This window comes from Orbicella franksi, chromosome 10 (genome assembly GCF_964199315.1).
Source record: "Orbicella franksi chromosome 10, jaOrbFran1.1, whole genome shotgun sequence".
Lineage (NCBI taxonomy): Eukaryota > Metazoa > Cnidaria > Anthozoa > Scleractinia > Merulinidae > Orbicella > Orbicella franksi.
This window is the reverse complement of record NC_138154.1, coordinates 26636431-26654904: the sequence shown is the minus strand read 5'-3', so window position 1 is coordinate 26654904 and position 18474 is coordinate 26636431. Positions and strand designations below refer to the sequence as shown.

Genomic DNA, 18474 nt, shown 5'->3' with positions numbered 1-18474 from the left:
ATCTCGGTCAATGATTCCTGGCTCTGATAATCTGAATTAACATAAACTAATATTTTGCCGACATCGAGGGCGTGTGGCAGGCGACGGTTCATGGTCAGAGAAGACTCGCTCTTGCTTGTGCTTTGGCCCCGCCCACACTACGCCGGAAGAATTTGAAAAACGTAGAGTTCAGTTTGATAACGCATGCCATCAAATGTTTTCCGTCCACTCTACGCCAGAGCAAGAGAATATGATCAGGATCATAATCTCTTGGCCGGAGGAATTAAAAATGCAACAATCACTGGCCATTTTGAATTTGTGTTTGAGGTCAGAGAAATCGCATGATTATCGTAACGCCATGGTTTTCGAAAGCTCCGTTTTATGTTTCCCGAAAAGCCGGCGTTTTCAAATTCCCCCGGTTTGAAGAGCGTTTTCGAAAAGCTCCGTTGTCGTGTGGATTAGTGGAGGGTAGGCCTAACCGTAGAGATAAAGAAAATGAAATAAAGCCAACCCCCACCCCCTAGTTAGTTCCAATGATTGGGCAATTATGTTATTTTAATTATATAGCTGCATCAAAATCCAATACTGCCAACAGATCTATTTTTATTAATTTTTGCCAACTGTCCAAATTTAAAATAAACTGGATAGTTTTTGTTCGAACGTTTAGTTTAGCTTTGAACAAACTGTACAATTTAAGAAAAATCTGGATACTTCCCAGCAACCAATCAAATGTCAAGATAAATAACAGACCCAAGTATTGGCCAATCAGGTTACAGCTATTATCACTGCCATCAAACGTCAGCGAGCGATTGTAGTTTAAGTTTTATTATGTTTTGATAATGGTGGAATTTTCCGACTTTTCTCTCCACCTTTTTAACGTGTCAAACTTTCAAATGGAGTCTTCAGCTAGGTTTCCAGAGATAGATCCTACTGATTTACTCGAGATGACGGAGAATAATCAGCGCAAGAACACTCAAAGAAGCACAAAAACCGGGGTTAAAGTGTTTGACCTGTGGCGTGCTGAGCGAAGCCCCCGGGGGGGGGGGTACTCTCTTATATGAGCTATATAGGTATGTGCCGTCCCAAGGGGTAGGGTTTTTCAGCCGTTTTGGTCATGAATAGGGTATTAATTCTGGCCATTTTGGTTATAAATTGGGCATGGTTTTGGCACTGTAGTCTTGAATTGGGTATGTTTCTTAGAAGAAGTTAGGTTAACTATATTTTGTATATGAAGCATTGCATATATGAGAACCTTGTAATCCTAGTTAATTTAATGTGATTAGTGGTATTGTTATCTTTAATTTCTTTCTTTTTATATATTTTATATATTGTTATCTAAGGTAATAGGTTTCATATATATGGGAATACCAATAAATTGTTGTTGTTGTCATCATTATCAATATGGACTACAAGTAGTCCCTCTTTCGCTTAGTCTGTTGTGCGTGACGCGAAAGAAAACCGCCAGAAAAAAATGGCCGCGCGAAATCCTGGGGGCGACGAGCGCGCGAAAGGGTAGGGACAGTAGGGAGCGTTAGGTATTCATTCAACTGACTACAATGAGTGCAGGCTCCTCTTCTTTCCCGCCAATTGCGTTACGTCGCTTTACAGCACTCTGTTTTTCAACACAAACATGGACGATTCGGACGATGAATGCTAGGTAATTCATTGCGTCTCCTTTTTTGATCCCTGATTTCTTCAACAACTGGGGTGTTCGTCTGAGCATCATACAGTTGCTTGTTAAGTCAGTAGCCATAGTTTTGTTACTGTTCAGTCTTCATGTTGCTATTTATCATCCCCAGTTTTCGCGCTGCTCCGCTAGGAACGCCTGGCACTATGACCCAACAAGTGTAGACTCGGCCTTTCCGGGAGCCCGAGTAACAAGCAAGTTATTATTAACTAGTAGCAATCAATGATTAGAGCAGCGCGTTAGCGCGCGTACTTCGTATGTCTGGTCTACTTCGGTGGTGTTCGAATGGCTCGATAGAACACTAAGGTTGATCGAATGTCCGATAACGATATGCACGTGCAGTTGAACTAGCGATGAATAGATTATAGCCTGCGATAAAAGTATTTTTAATTAAGTAAGTATTAACTTGTACTGGACAAAACATTTTCCAGAAAATGCATTTAAACTGTTGGCGACACTTAGAATTCAATTTCAGATCGCCAGCACTTCTAACAAATATTTCTTGAGACAATAAATTGTTTTCAGGTGACTCATCATTTTCTAAAATCGAAAACTAAAGAGCCACCAAAGTTTTTATCCCCATCAGACATAAGAGGGGGTAACTTTATATCTGTTTACAATGTTAGAGCTCAATAGTGCGCTTCGTTTGAAACCTAGCGTATTTTGAATTGAAGAAGTGTCTTCTCCAACTATTTCTTCACTTTATCTACTGAATGATTTTCGACTTATTTTGTTATTGCGTGACAGCCAAAACGATCTATAAAGTTTTGAACAGCGACCCTGCAAGACAGCGCGCCCGTGGCCAAATGTTTTTAAATTTTGTTTGTATATTTGTTTACACTGTCATCAGAGCTCGAACAGTCTGCACTAGTTTAGACAAGAAACTCAATGCCGAAGAGTTTCTATTTCTATCTCACGGAGAAACTATTTCTTCATGAGGAATCGTGTATACGCATATCTTTGTATTGACGTAATGAGTTGAATAAAAAAATCACACTCGGGTACCCATATTTTTAGGTCTGATTAAGAAGTTCGAACGCCACCACCTTGGTTTTCTGTGAAGAACGAAATCTGGGAATACGGGAAAGTCACGTGATTAAACTGACGGCGAACGACTGCAAGGAATGGACTACTCTTGTTAGTTGCTACCTTTCACTCATTGCAGTCACGTTCATTTTTCTTTCTTTTTTCCTTTTTTTATTTTTGTTATGTTTTTGTTTTGTTGTTATTTTCCGAGCTGATACCAGCTTATCTTTGTTTGATTTAATTTTTAAAATTTAATTTTACATATTTTTCGCATAATTATTATAGTTGTTCGATGTTCCGGGATGTTCCGGAATGTTGAATGTTGAATGTTGAATGTTGAATGTTCCATGTTCCTGGTTTTATCGACGGCCCATTATGCATGGCATGAAGCAACGTGAAACAGATTAGTTTTAATGAGGAGCATATCATTTTCAATGCGTCTTTAAGTTTAACCAAGTTTTGAGCTTAATTAAGAGAACAGGGAGATTTTTAGTCTTGTTTACAACAAATGTTCTAGGCAATTTCTCGGCGTTCATATTGATATAAGGTCAATCTTAGCAACAAATTGATTGCCTAGCAGTATTTTGAAAATTAGCCAACGCTTTGAGAACAAAGAAATACACCACCTTGTTTCCTCTCTCCCTGAGTATAAAGAACCGATCTAACAAAAGCAAACCGTGGAAGATTGAATAGTGAGGAATCTAATCGACTGCTGCACGCGCGGACGAGTTTCACTCACAATGTTTCAGACTCCTACGCAGACGCTAATGGCGCTCGTCTCGCAATCTTCCTTCAGAGCATAACAAGGTTTGCCTGAATCAATCTATCAGTGATAATAATCCAGCCCAGGGTTAGACCGAACAAACAGACGGGCATGAAAGAATTAGATTTGAAGCATCAGTTTGCTCCGCAACGATCTATTTTAAATTCCAAAAACAAAACAAAGATAGAAAAGAAAATACAGTGACCGACAATAGAACCTTTGATCTTGATAGATAATGTAAATTTACGCTGATTGGAGGACATGGAGCGTGTAAATCGAAAATCTCTGAGACTGACAAAAATTTATAACCACAGTTTATGAATTAATCCACAACGAGCATCATAGCATACCTCTTTCTTCGCTAAAACCTTTCTCAATTCTCAAGAACTTGCCACGATCTTGCAATCTATAAACTATATCCATGCTTCGGCGCAGATCACTCGACTGCGAGTGAAAATAACGGGAACAGGGAACGTGGAACGGGCAACGGGCAACGGGAACCGGGGAACGGGCAACGGGCAACGGGCAACGGGCAACGGGAAAGGGAAACGGGCAACGGGAATCGGGCAACGGGAATCGGGAATGGAGAACGGGGACGGGAAACGGGAAACGGGAAACGGGAAACGGGAAACGGGAAACAAGAAACGAGGAATGGAAAACGGAGAAAGGGGAACGGGAAATCGTAATTTAAAAGAGTAGGAGTCTTAAACACGGAGAATCCTTAAAACGGAAAATCTTTTTAATAGGGGATCATGATTAAAATGAGGAATCATTAAACGCGGGAATAATCATGAGAGGTGGAGCGTTATCTATTCTTTATATAGTAGAGTATACTGAGGGAATCTATTGTTTCCAGCCATTTTTTCTGTCTAACAAAAACATTTTTCATTTTAATCCCATTGTCCAAAACAAGGACAAAATAGCCACCCCTAGAGCGGTTGCAAGCGCGCGTGCAGGGCTCTCTCTTTTCAGCTCTCTATCTTCTACCACCCCTTCCTAATCAGCTCGGGTATACTGCTCAATGGTTTGACTCCGCTAATAAATTTATTAAAATACCTCTATGCTGCGTAAAATGCAAAACATTGAGTCATTGGTCAAACATTTCACTCGAGAAAATTTTTTTTTTTTTGAATTTGTAAATATATATTATGATTCAGGAACTTAGCTTTCTCATTTTAAATTTAACCCTCGGATTTGAGATTAAAATTTTTGATATTTGTAGGCATGCTTTTTTAAAACAGTTGTTTAATTTACACACGCGCGCTTTTGACCGAGCTCTCTAGCTCCCAAGCACCATGTGTGTAGTAATAAACGATTGATTCGATTCGATTCAGAAACTTTGTTTATGCGTCTAACTACTAGATGGCTGTCCCTACAGGGGGCCTATTCTAAGACTATAATGCATACATAAATCAATATAAATTACATAAGTGATATTGGGATTAAAATAATTAATTATTACATTTGATTTGTTTTGAGATTTTGAAAATTGAATAATTGAATAAATGAATACATAAATAGATTAATTAAGAATCTCGCGGAACAATATTATATTAAATATTAATTCGGCCATCGGACTGATGGTTGAATGAATGGAAGGATGGATTAATAAACTGATCTATCAAAGTAGAGACCAATATTATTATCAATATGGTGCTAAAAATATCAACACCAACCTGATAAAAGAGCAATATTTCTGAAAAAGGGAGAGGGGATGCCAAAAGACAAAATTTTGAAAGTTTAAAACTAAACTGGAATTTCCTGGTGAAGAAGGGGGGAGTGGGGTGTTGAAACCTAAATACCTTCTTTGGGGGTATGGATATATTCTGCACCAACACGATTTGTTATTGGTCTATTTTCGCCATAATAACGCACTTCTTGTTTAGAACGAAAGGACCGAAACGTAAACGTCGTCATATTGATACTGTTATCCTCACAAAGGTATTTTTACAGGCAAAAACAACTATTAAGAAAAAGCAAGAGGCTATTTAGACATCAAGAAGTTTTGACCGAGAATTGGTTCGTTTTTGATAATATTATACTCTGGTCCATACGGGAACTTTGTAATATTCTCACTGTCTGTGTCCCTGACAACCAATATGTCATGCTCTCTGTATCCACCCGCCCCAGGCTGCCCTTCGGGAACGGTGATCATGGGTTCCATAGATACCACCATATTAGGCTGTAAGACTGTTTCTATATCTTCGCGGATTTCTAAGCCAGCTTCGCGGCCATAATAATGGCAAAGAACGCCGAAAGAATGTCCATAGCCAAAAGTGCGGTACTTAAGTAAGTCGTGCTCAAGATACATTTCGTTAAGCTCCTGTGCTATATCGCTACACCGAGCACCCGGTCTGATTAGCTCCAGGCCCCGGCGGTGAACCTTGCAATTGATTTCCCATAGTTCTATGTGTCGGTCTGTTGGCACGTGATCACAAAACATCGTTCGCTCCAGTGCCGTGTAGTATCTGATAGAAACAAGACAAACAAACTAAACGTTAGAAAACATGAAAAATCGTACAATTTTCGTGCTCTCGGTATTGGATTGGAACTAGCTTGCAATGGAGGCTCTTGCGGTGCAATATCATTAAAAAGAGAATAATGTAACTTGCATTTGAAAAGACTACCTGCATTAGCCTCAGTTGCAAGCTAGTTCCAGTCCAATACCGAGAATACGAAACTGGTCTATTGCGTAACGCTCTTGACGGCCGACGGTAGCTTCGCGAAGTCAAGTCACGGGGGAACTCCCATATAAAAGGACGGGGACGCTCGTCGTACCTGTTAGGGGTTAAAAAAGCAGTTTTGGTACCTTTTGGGGTGGTCACAGCGGCAGCTTTGCGGTAACTGTTAGGGTATTGAGCCGAAATAAAACATATGACAGGGGATAATGTGTTGTTTTAGAACTGGTACCTTTTAAGGGTGAAAAAAATTCAAGCCACACCCAGAAAACAGCATCTTGGTAGCCCTTAGGGGTTCTTTTCAAAATTTCCGACGAGTATTCCCGTTCCTTTTATATGGGAATCTCCCGATTCGCATAACGTCTGAGAGAAAGAAAAGGCACCAACTAAAAAAACAGTATCTCGTATTGCTTGTAAACAAAATTTAGCAGAGTCAATTATGTGAGAACCCAACAAATGAAAGCGGATCTTGATGTTTCCATAGCAACCCTAATTTGACATGCAAGTCTACTCAAGACTTACCCAGCTATCATGGGAAAGCAGTTTAAACTGAGAATGTCTCCTTTCTGCAACCGACGGGTGGTGACTGGGTTGTGAGCTCCGTCTGTGTTGATTCCTGACTGGAACCAGGTCCACGCTAATTAAAAACAACGACAACGTTAGCCAAAACGTTAGCAACGAAAAAGATATGCACATACTGCCATGTTTTGTAAGAGCAGTTCTTTTGATCATAACAGTGGTATTACGGTAACAAGGTTGAACGCCCTTCCTTGCAGTTGGCTGCTTCTCCTCAGGGAAGAACCATTACGTAGCTATCGCCTAAAAGGAGAAAAGCTGATTCTGGTGAGAGGGTCACCTTCTGCGTCAAGGTATCTTTTTCTGAGTTCTAATATGCCGGACGAAGTCGTCCCTGCGGTAGGCGAGGCAATACCACGGGTACGTGTTTTAAAAGTGAGGGGGTGGGGACAGGGGGAACCCGGGAGAAAAGGGGACCGGAAGCAGTAGAGGAACAGGTGGGAAGCGGGAGGTTTGAGAGGGAGGAAATCGAGAGGAAAATGCACAATGTTAATTTTTCTCATGTATTAAACGTTAAAATACTTTCAAAAACCCGAACCCAAAATGTTATTTAACTTGCATTTAGCGTTTTTTGAGAACTCTAGGCCAACGAGCAAGCGAAAATTCGCCCCTGAGCTAAAAGACTGAGGCTTGATTCTGGTAAAATTGGAAACACCCTTTTTCGGTGCTTACGTCATAGCCTCATAGGTCATAAAATGTTGTCGCTTAAGCTTTCAAAAGACGCGATTAGAGGAACAAGTCTAAAAACAAAAGAAAAAAAAAGGAAAAGCAAAGGCCTAAGGATTGGGCAGCTAAATGACTAGCATGTGTTTTGAGTCTCTTTATATACAGGGACGGGAGCAGGATAGTCGGGAGATGAAGGTACGGGAAGCAGGAGAGCAGGGTACGGGAATCTCACCCCCCCCTGCCCCCCCCCTACCCCTCCCCCAACTTAGAAGCTAGATTTCAAACGGAATTGTCGTTGATGCTGTTTGGAGAATTGAATTTCTACCTTTCGTCGTAATTACGTTTTTTTTTTCAATAGTGAAACAAAATGTAACTTACTATCTCGTATTTCGCTCTGAGGATATGTGTCGGCAATTTCTCGCACCATCGCGTCGGTTGATGCCAAAGCAATCTCGTGTTCGCCCACACCTTCCTTGATTGCCTTGACAGCCGCTTCTCCACCAAGATCAGCAATGCGTGCACCTCGTTTAATAAGTTCTATCTCCTCAGGCGACTTCAGCATGCGCATTTTCATGGTCGGCTGGCTAACGTCTACGAAGTTTGCGTTGGGCAAAGCATCGGAAAATTTCCGATAGCTATCGAGATGGACGAAGTCAAACTCCACTCCGACCGTCTTAACATCTCCAATCTGGAAAAAAAAAACATGTAATATTTGATCTGATACTATGAATTGGAATCAACCAAAAACAGTTGATAAACAGGAAAAAGTAAACATTGCTATTAATTATACGAACTAGTCTCTGTCTTGTGAGAATTGTATCATAGAGGTATACCATGTGACCAAGTTGGTCAACGAGGTAATCATATTTCTATGATTATCAAAAGGTCTGGATAGCAGCAGACATGTAAAGATTTTAAGGAAAACGACCAATTTTTTAAGTTTAAAAGATTAAAAGACATGTTTCTTTTAAACTTAAAAAATTGGTCGTTTTCCTTAAAATCTTCCTATGATTATATTTTTAACAGCCAATCATTGTACAGCAAATATAATCTCTGATACAAACCTGTTGTTGTACAGCATAGTAATAATTGTCTCTTTGCCAGTCCGTATAGACGACGTTATCGCCGTATGTCCGGCGCCATGGTTGACCATAATCAATAGCTGAAAAATAAAACAGAAAATATGATTGAAAAACGTTACTCTGGTTTAAAAAATGCAAAAATGTTAGTAAAAATTTTTTGTAAAAGTCCCAACGTTTCGGCTAAAACTTCAGCCTTCATCAGGGGAAAGTGACAAGTAATTTGTAAAAAGGCACGTTCTTATACTCTGCAAATCAGCAAATCGGAGCTAATTGTGTCCTGTCCCTTAGGGCTAAATTTAAAATTTCGTGCGGCAAATGCATGCCATCACCACGGTTCAGCGGATTCCTACAATTGTTAATTTCCCATGCTTCTAAAATACGTCTGTTGCGCCAATTTGTGCTCGTACGTAAAATCTTTGAAGATTCCCAGGAGATGGTGTGGCCAGAGTGTAAACAATGTTCCGCTAAAGCTGACTTGTGCGAGTGTTTGTTTACAACCGCTTTTTGATGTTCTCTGAGCCGGGTGGAAAATTTTCGTTTCGTTTCCCCGATGTAGCTCTTGTCACAACCTTGACAGGGAATTGAATAAATTGCGCCACGAGTCTGATCTTTCGGGATTGGGTCTTTTGGTTTGGGAAATAAATTGCCGATGGTATGATGTGGTTTTAAAGCAACTTTGATATTGTAATTGCTTAGGATTCGCTTAATCGGTTCCGTAGTGCCCTCGACATACGGTAAAATGCAGAAACCTTTTTTGTCACCCGGTGCAGTTGCAGGTGTTTGTTGAGAAGGCCCTTTCAGTTTACTTGCATGAATCAACCACCTGGTTACAGGACCATTTTTAAAAACAGAAAACGTTAGATTAAAAAGCAGGGAAAACTATGAAAAAATTTACTTGTGGCATTTGCAGTTGTGACTTGCCATGTGATTATCACTGATATAAGCAAGTTCGGATGCTGTTCTCGAGACACTAGCCAAATTAAGAATCAATTTAGACAGTTTGCAAAACTAACAAATAATCGTGCGCGCGCTTGTATGGGATTTTGGGCTAATAATATGATTTTGAATATAGCTTAACAAATATCGTAACACTACAACAAATTTGAAGCATCCTTACCAGCAGAGACACTCATCGCCTTATTCGCAGTGACAATAAACGCATAGGGGCGTCCAAAATAACAATACAGGAAGTCACTGAAATAGTGAACGTTGTGATAGGACGTGAATAAGCATGCGTCAATTTCATTTGCCTCCATGTGGTGTCGTATCATGTGCAGACGACGCTGCATTTCCTGGGGCGAGAAGGTCGGTTTCACCTGTAATTAGACAAAAACGGTGATAAACTGTTGAGTCACATTATGTAGCCTGTTCTAGGCGCTTAGCTGCAGATTTGGGCAGCATCCAGTATAAATTGGACAATGCCGGGTGATAGATTGTTGAGTTGCGTTATGTAGCCTGTTCTAGGCGCCCACGGATTAAGGGACAATTGCGGCACGGGTGGCGAATCCGCCAATTCTTTGATAACAAACCAGCAGGAATCGAAAAAGTCTTTTAGGAACGTCTGTTAATTCACAAAATTCGTTGCATTTAATTGAGTCTCTAATCATTTTCTGCTCCAGATCCCTCGTTTCGCTTTTTGTAACGCCACTGCAAAAACAAGATGAACGAGATGTTCTTGGGATGAAAACGATCCCTAGTAGATTTTAAAAACGCGGCGAGCCTTCTCGAGTACAAAGAGCTGTTTCCCTTTAGATTACGCCCAGAATTCTTGAGTTAAGTATAAGATGCCAAAACTTCTTCAGCAATGTCTGCGGGCGCAGACGCCATATGAAAGAATTTGTGTTATTTTTTAAAAATTATCTGTAAACAAGGTTTAAAACAAGTCAACGCATGGAAGGAACGAAAAGAATTCTGCTTATTGGCGAACCACATGCCATTTCATAGAGCACACAGGGGGAGGGGAGCAAGGGGCTTCATCGAGTTGTAGGTGAACCCTAGCGTCACTGATTCAGATCGCGGAGATTACCCCGCTATGTTATAAGTATGGGTAATCAAATCAGTGGCCACGAATAAAAATGGGAAATAATTTCGAGCGCGTTTTGTCAAAATTCTGACAAGTTAAGGTTCGGAATATTATTAGAATTTTGACAAAACGCGAGTGAAATAATTTCTTAATTTCATGAGTATACCATTTGATAACCTTTTAGTTTTAATAATATCATGGATGACAAATTACACTTAGAATCCCGGGTTTTTGACTTGTTCATTGTATCGAGAAATTTCGCGTCAAACGTTGCCATGGCAATGTTGTAATTTAACATATGAAATTACAAATTAATTCCGCAATTTTATTAAGGAGTAATTTGCCAACCATGGTATTAACATTTTAATTCATAACTATGGATTGTCTCAAGGATCACGTGTGGCACACGTTTTATATATTAGCTAACCGAAACTGGCCACCTCCGAAAGTAAGTTCCGACCAGTCCCCGGCAAAGTAGCGACTGAAGACTGGGCTGAGAAATCAAAAAGGAACCACTCGAAATCAGGGTTGTTACTTTTAGTATTTTACAGAAGCTCCTTACCTTTTCTCCATTTTGACATTCCATTGTGCGTACTTGTTTGTGATCACTAAGTGCTACTGCCGAGAAACATCGCTGGAGGACTGGTGCCCAGGTATGTCGAGAGCTACGCACATTTATGACAAACTGAAACATCTGAAAAATAAAAAAAAAAGACAATATGAAAAAAAAAAAAAAAACGGTCGAGTTTTCTCCTTAGCATCCTTTATTTGGGCACCAATTGTAACTTGGTTACCGGCAACTACTTTAAGAATTTCAGTTATTCAGTGGTTACGGGCTTTCTAATCTTTCTGAAGGCCCTTCGCCCCTTATGGGAGCGAGGTTGTTACGGCTGTAGCATGTTATCCCAGCTCTAAGGTCGAGTTTGCACTTCTCTTCACTGTATTCCTCTCACTCGGATTTTGCCCTCCCACACATTTCTCTCTCGCTTCAAGCTCGGCTTGCGCAGCTGGCAACTTGTGCAAATGTTTACTATCCCACATTGAAGCCCTCAGCTGATCATATGATGCAGCATTTGGTCAGTGGAAAAACGCATGGTAAGCAGTGTACTATATATCGCTATGTTGTTAATTTTTCAAATGGAATTTTTGTTTTGGCAGAAAATGGCGATACTAGATTTCAGGGCCAGGTGAGAGAAATTTAGGCCTAGAAATTAGGCATTTTGAAGAAAACCGCATGCCTTAAGTATAAAGCCAGAAGATATCCACTTACAATCAGCCAAGATATCCACTTGCAATCAGCTTATTCTACAACTTTTCCAGGTTTTATATTGTAATTTCTATGACATTTGAAAAAAAATTGGCATTGTGATAGATCTGAAAGAGCCCCTCCCCCTTCCCCCCGTTTCTCTATCATGATGAAACTGATCACAACCTAACTTGAAGAAAAAAAATACCCTACTATCTTTATCACAAATCAAACTAAATTTAGAGATCAACTCCCTTTAGGGATGGGCTTTTAACTGATATGATTTTTGTTCCGGGGAAATTAGGCTGCGGTCTTTGAGAGCGCGCTTAAAGTTGCGCATATTCGCGAGATCAAAAAAGCCTAAATTTCTCACATTTGACCCTGAAATGAAATATGCCATTTTCTGCCAAAAAAAAATTAAATCCATTTAACAAGCGCTTAAAATTGCACATATTGGCCTTGAAGTCTAATTGAATATGCCATTTTTCTGCCAAAAAAATAAAATCCTTTTGACAAATGAACCACATAGCGATGAATAGTTCAATATTGGCTACTAATAGCCGGAGTTTGAGCAAATGTGGATTTTCACATTTTTGCCGCTTTTTTCCCGTTTTGTTTGATTCTTGCTGACACCCACTTTTAAACTACTACTAACTTAAGGACAAGTTGATTTCTATCGGTACTTACAATACAGTCTTTTACCCCACTTACTTAAAATATAATGCTAATAGAACACTCAATAGTTCAATATGGACTACTCAGAGCCAAAGTCTGAACGATTTTGAAATTTTCAAGTTTGCCACTTAATATTTGATTTTTGTGGACACGTGCTCTTAAATTGTACGTAATTTCAGCACTGTTTTGTTGTGTGGTCGCCGATCACCTCACAGGGGACCCATACAAGCGGCGTGTCTGTTTGTATGTTCGAAATATAAAGAAATGTATGGAATGTTAAAGAGTCTTAACATCGTAAACTGATATCGAGTAATGTCTATGTTAAAGCTCAAAATGAACGTAAATCTACCTCAGTGGTCGTGTATTGTCGTTTCTGCGGCTCAAAATGGCGAATTTGAGCGATTTGGTGGGTTTTGCGTTGACTGTTATTACACGTTATGCCGAGAAAACAGTTAACGCAAAACCCACCAAATCGCTCAAATTCGCCATTTTGAGCCGCATAACGTGTGAACAGTCAACGCAAAACCTACCAAACCGCTCAAATTCGCCATTTTGAGTCGCAGAAACGACAATACACAACACCTGGGGTAAATTTACGTTTATTTTGAGCTTTAAGATAGACACTACTCGATATCAGTTTACGATATTAAGACTCTTTAATATTCCCATGCATTTCTTTATATTTCGAACATGCAAACAGACACGCCGCTTGCATGGTTTCCCTGCGGTCATCCGGAGTGATGATGAAGAAAATTCTTTCAAGTTTGGTAAATCATCTTAGTTATAAGCTGAAACAGTAAGTGGTCGAGCTTCAAGTATTCCTGAAACTGACGTATACGTCTACAATACTTTAGTAAGTTCCATGGCAAGTGAGCAAATAGCATTCACGCAATTTGATATAATGGACTGTTTGCAGCCTTCGATTATACCTTCAATCTGGAGACGAGCGCACTAACATAAGGCCACCGCGACTCCACTAATGATGAAGGAAAAGTTTATTTTAAAATTCGACCAGATTTGTGAGGTTTGTGATTTGTGATTTGTGATTTGTGATTTGTGATTTGTGATTTGTGACCGGATGTTACACTGTCAACCAACGCAGCAGTATGCGTAGAATGGCCACACAAAGAAGAGAAAGTTATTGCCAAAACTACGTGACTGGGATTAAAAACAAATTGCTTTGTTGGACCGTATGACAGTTTTTTTAAACTGCGCTTTGAAAATTTCCTATTATATTTTAATTAAATTCAGTAATCTTCGAAATGTATGATAATTAACATTTATATTTTGTCGTGTTTTGATTCGGTTCTTGTGTAGCACGCAGCCTCATCGACCAGTCCTCAAAACACATTACAAACGAGCCTTTGAAATTTAATCATAGTTAATAAAGCGTTTTCATTCTCGTGGTTATTAAACAAGAAAAGAGTTCGACCCCCATAGGATTGGTTTTGGACAACAACTTACTGGCCGCCGTTTCATTGTTTTGGTCGTGATGTCATGTGAAAACACTCTATATGGGTACTGTTACTTAAATTAACTCTGTAGAGATAGATAGCCTTGAAATCTAGAAATAAAATTTAACTAGCGAAATGTTCATCAATTGTTCACTAGCGTGCCTTAAAATCAACAAATAATTCCCTCGCACAACTCGACACAATCATAACTGAGACCCAGGAAAGCACGCTTCAGTAAATTTGAATATATTTGCTGGTTGCCTCGAGAGTTCAGCGGACTTCTTTGTGGTTTTATGTTGTAGCTAACAATACATGGTTTGTTAAATAGCACTAAGAATGTGAGATTCCTAACACAAGGAGCCTACTTACAAGTTATGACAAACTTACCATCAGTAGAAGAAGATCACAAAACTTGCTCCGTCGCAGCAAGCGAGACTTCAACAATAATACCACAAAGGTAACGCAATCCGGTTATATTGCTTCGCATATGACAATCTGGTGTGAAGAATAAATTATTTTTTGTTTTGTTTTGTTCGAATACAGTGAAATCTGTTCCGTGCTGACTCTTTATTAAGCCATTTAAGTGGACAGCATGAAATGGCCTCAAAACTTCCAAACGTTTCTTCTCGCACTTTCTCTAAAAGTAACCTGTATTGTTGAGGGGTACCTCTATTGACCAGTCACAGCAAAGGGTCCCGTGATTGTCCACGTTTCAAAAACTTTTAAGAGGGCGGAGCTAAAAAAGTGTTTTGATCGGTATTCAAATGGACATTACAAGACTGCTTTGTTGTTCCATTTCCGGCCACGCGGTATTTGAATACTTTTCGGAACATAACTTATGAGTGAATTATTATGCGCGAAGGGTCCGAAAGTAACGAGCCCTGAAGCTAAAAAGTTGTCCGACAAACGACCTTCAAAGAAACAACGACCTCTGAATTAATTCGACCGTCAATTTGGAAAAATAACGTGTAGATACTAAGAACAATCCGTCGATTATTCTGCTCTGATGTAATTCAGTGTTATATGCTAGTTCTTTGGCCTTCAAATGGCTTTGTAAATTTTGTATAAGTAGAACTAGTTGAAAGAAAAAGTTGAAAATGCTCTGCGTTTAAAATTTGTAAAAATAGTTTGAAATTTCATCAGCCAGACTGAATCTGTTCACGAATGCTGGAAATGGCGCGAATATCTCAGTGAATATACGGCTAAGAAGTCAAAAAGTGTGGAAAAAGCACTGAATGAAACTATTAAACGAAGTCAGAAACTAAACCATGAAAATTTCTGGAAGGGTCAATGGTCATTAGTTTCGCCCGGCAACCATGGCTGTAGCCGTAACTGAGAATTCAAGCAATTGATGAAGGAAGAGTGATAGTAGCACTGGGATTCAATATTGTGAAGAAAATATTATGAAACTTGGTAAAATTCTTAGAAGTTAATTATTCTCTTGAGCAGGTTGCCAGAAAATTTGGTTTTTGCCTCTGTGTCAAAACGAGTCGAAACCATTCATATGAAAATATGTTTCACCTGTTCGTTCATTTTCGTGCAGATCAAACTCATTTTCATTTGAAAAGTTTTGCACAAGGACGATCGTTTTGAAACAGACCACAAAGGTGACAGAAGTAGCCTTTTCTTTTACGTGTCAACCCGCTATTGTTCTTTCAGAGGTATCTTTAACAATACTGAGAACTTGTTAAAATATGCATCTGTCCACCTGAGAAAACCTTTGTTACAAAAGCTTTACTATAGAGGTCTATAGAGACGATGATTTGAATATAATCAATCTGTACAACGAGTCAGAACAAGATGCGTGGTAAAACTATTAAATAGAGGAGTTTTAAAAGTTAAACGGCTGCCGGTTAAGGGGTTCAAAAGGAAAATGAGGTTTTTAACAGTTGGGAAGATATTTGTTTACAAACACAGATTTTGTTATTCGACTTTTGAGGTAACTGAACAAAAGAACTCTTTATTGTAGCAATAGCTCTCTGGTTAGCACATTGATAACAATAGCTTACGTCACCGATATCTTCGTAGTATAAGATTATCTGACACTGTAGTGAGTCAGGGCACTTGACGCAAGACCAAGCTAAGCTAGACAATGGTACTGTGAATGGACGCAATTGGACTCAATAACCGCGCCACCCAAATTATTATAGCCTGTTCCAGGCTCTCAGTCAGTGGGGACGATCGAAAAGGGGGGAGGGCGACGAGCGGGATCAGTGACGAGCGGGATCCGGCCGGGAGAGAAAACGAGAGACCTCTCCTTTTCTCTCCCAGCCACGCCTGCTTTTGCGATCGTCCCCACTGACCGAAAAACTGGAACAGGCTACCCAAATTAAGACGCGAGATAAAGCAGATAAACTAATAATATACTCGTAGAGACTCGGACATGATTCATCAGTTCGTTTTACAAAAGTGAGCATGCATCAACACGTCTCTCTAAAGAAAACCTGAATTCTGCATCTGATAAAGAGTTACTTGGTCAAAGCAGGGACACTCAAATATAAATACACATGAGGTCAATGTGTTTTATAAAACACTGTCAGATGCTAAGCTCGCGCTCACTGGTCGATAGGTGTGTTTCGATGAGATTATGTATACACAGCTACAAACATTTTAGATTCACGCGTATTTTTGAGAAATATTTTATAAAAGAGCAAAGTACTTTTTCTGTGTTTATACAGCCTCATCTAAACACTTGGGGGGGGGGGGGGGGGAGGTTTGAGAGAATTCTCGAAAGTTACGAAAATCCTCGACCGGTTCTCGGGTTTGCATAACCGTCTCGAATTCTCCGAACTCAGCCCCTCGTGTCGTAGATGAGGCATGTAAGCACAGAAAAAGTGTTATGAAATAGAATTTGAGGTATCAATAACTAAATACGAGAGATACTCTGATTAGGGAGCTTTGTAATCGTAAAAGTACTGTAATTAAGAGTAGGCCTTTCCACAAATCAGGGTAAAATCGCCTAAATATCTTCCTCGAAATTCTCAAAAAAACTGTTGATATCACAAAAAAAAAACTTTGTAAATACCTTGTAAAATACTATCATCCGCCATTTTGGAAAATTGCTGACTTAGTGCTTCTGGCACAGAACTGAGTATTGTTTCAAGAAAATAGCCAAAAGAACACACAGGACTCTGCCAAAAAAGCTATTATTGTTTCGAACTATCCCTAAATTTTCTAAATATCCCCCAAAATATCCGGATATTTGTGGAAAAACCTAAGTAAAAGGTGTTACGTTTGACGATAGTAAGGGTTGTCACAAATAGAAGCGAGGATTCTAAAAATTAAGTGTTTCATGTGGAATCACCCGAGCCAGTAGCTTGTTACAGTCCTTCTCTTGCACTCCTGGCAAGTAAGAGTAAGTGTTCGTTTTGATAGAATCTAGAAGATAAACTTAATTCATGATGTTACGTTGCTTTGATGAAACCGGGATACGTACTGATGAAGTTAAAATACTACTGTAATCACTGGGCGTTGATTACAGTTTACCAGCATACCCGAGTTTGACCTTATGTGGAAAATAAACGCCGCACTGAGGAGGACGTTGCTAATCTAGGTCTTATCTTAACACAACAACAACAACAAAATAATAAATATAACCTTTATTTACCCTCGGCAATGTTTATTGCACAAGTGTTAGTGGGATCGAGTAAACAACTGGAACAAATAATTCAAATTAAACCAGGAGTGGCTCCTGATTAAACATAACATTGTTAGTTAAGAAGCTCAACTGGCCGGAGGCAATTTACAAGCGTGGCCGAGGATTTGAACTCGGGGCTACCGAGAAACAAATCTAGCTGGCCAGAGCGGGACTCAAACCCGGGCCCGCTGGATTGCGAGTCCGACACGCTGACCACTCGGCCACGCTGTCTCAAACAACGGGCTTACAATTACACGCACCAATGTAAAATCTTCCATTGTACCTGAAGAAGGCTGGTCTGGCCAGCCGAAATATAATACACCTTCAAAAAATCATTCTACGTTGTGTCGGTTTTTGCTTTTGTATTCTTCATTTTATATGTAAAGCCGATTAGATCACTATTGATCCAACGTATACCAGCAGGATCATCGTTCCGGTTGCTTGCTTAAACAATTTATTACAATTAGGTTTGTTTGAAAAGGTACGTTTGAAGATTTTGACTAAATGAATGATGAAAACTCGCGGAGTGGAAAGAAGCGGCAAAAGTTTAGAAAGAAAACTGTCTAAAACTACCGTAGGTTTAGAGAACCCTGCGTCGCTGGCAGGATTTCGCGCGAGTACTTACTCCCGTAGTTCAGAGCCGATAAACAAAATGGCGAGGCCGCGAGGAGAATTGGTGCGTAGTCAAGCATCACGGCCTCAGTCCCAGGCCGCCGAAAACAAGCACTCGCGGGCAAAATCCCACCAGGCACGGAGCTAGTCCCCGGGAATCAAGGGTTAGACCCAGCTTGTGTTGTATTCACTAGCTTGATAGCTTCTTGTTTAGAAGATTTAACAGGAAGTGAGATCTGACCACAAGAAAAATTATCATTCTGAGAGGACGGTTCCAAGACTTCCGAATTTTCGAATTCCCCTTATTTGATGTAAATTATATCTCCACTAAGCAGGCAAAGACGTCATAAAAGAATAACTAAAATGTTCA

The 18474-nt window shown here is 39.8% G+C and overlaps 1 protein-coding gene across 1 annotated transcript; it reads right to left on the bottom strand.

Annotated features, from left to right (window-relative positions):
- Nucleotides 1-5308: 5308 nt before the first annotated feature.
- Nucleotides 5309-12424, bottom strand: LOC145499747 (creatinase-like). The gene is made up of 6 exons (XM_081479272.1): nt 11043-12424; nt 9575-9773; nt 8440-8537; nt 7754-8063; nt 6656-6770; nt 5309-5923 (listed from the first exon to the last, which is right to left on the bottom strand). Exons 1-6 carry the CDS (start codon nt 11172-11174, stop codon nt 5440-5442), a joined length of 1338 nt encoding a protein of 445 aa, XP_081335398.1. The 5' UTR covers nt 11175-12424; the 3' UTR covers nt 5309-5439.
- Nucleotides 12425-18474: the final 6050 nt, after the last annotated feature.

Excerpts from the sequence above, each read along its gene's own strand:
- LOC145499747 (XM_081479272.1), bottom strand. The coding sequence starts at position 11,174 with ATGTTTCAGTTTGTCATAAATGTGCGTAGCTCTCGACATACCTGGGCA. Across the intron at positions 6,771-7,753 it reads TCAGAGCGAAATACGAGATA|CGTGGACCTGGTTCCAGTCA; the intron begins GTAAGTTACATT and ends GTTTTTAATTAG. Across the intron at positions 5,924-6,655 it reads TGCTTTCCCATGATAGCTGG|ATACTACACGGCACTGGAGC; the intron begins GTAAGTCTTGAG and ends TGTTTCTATCAG.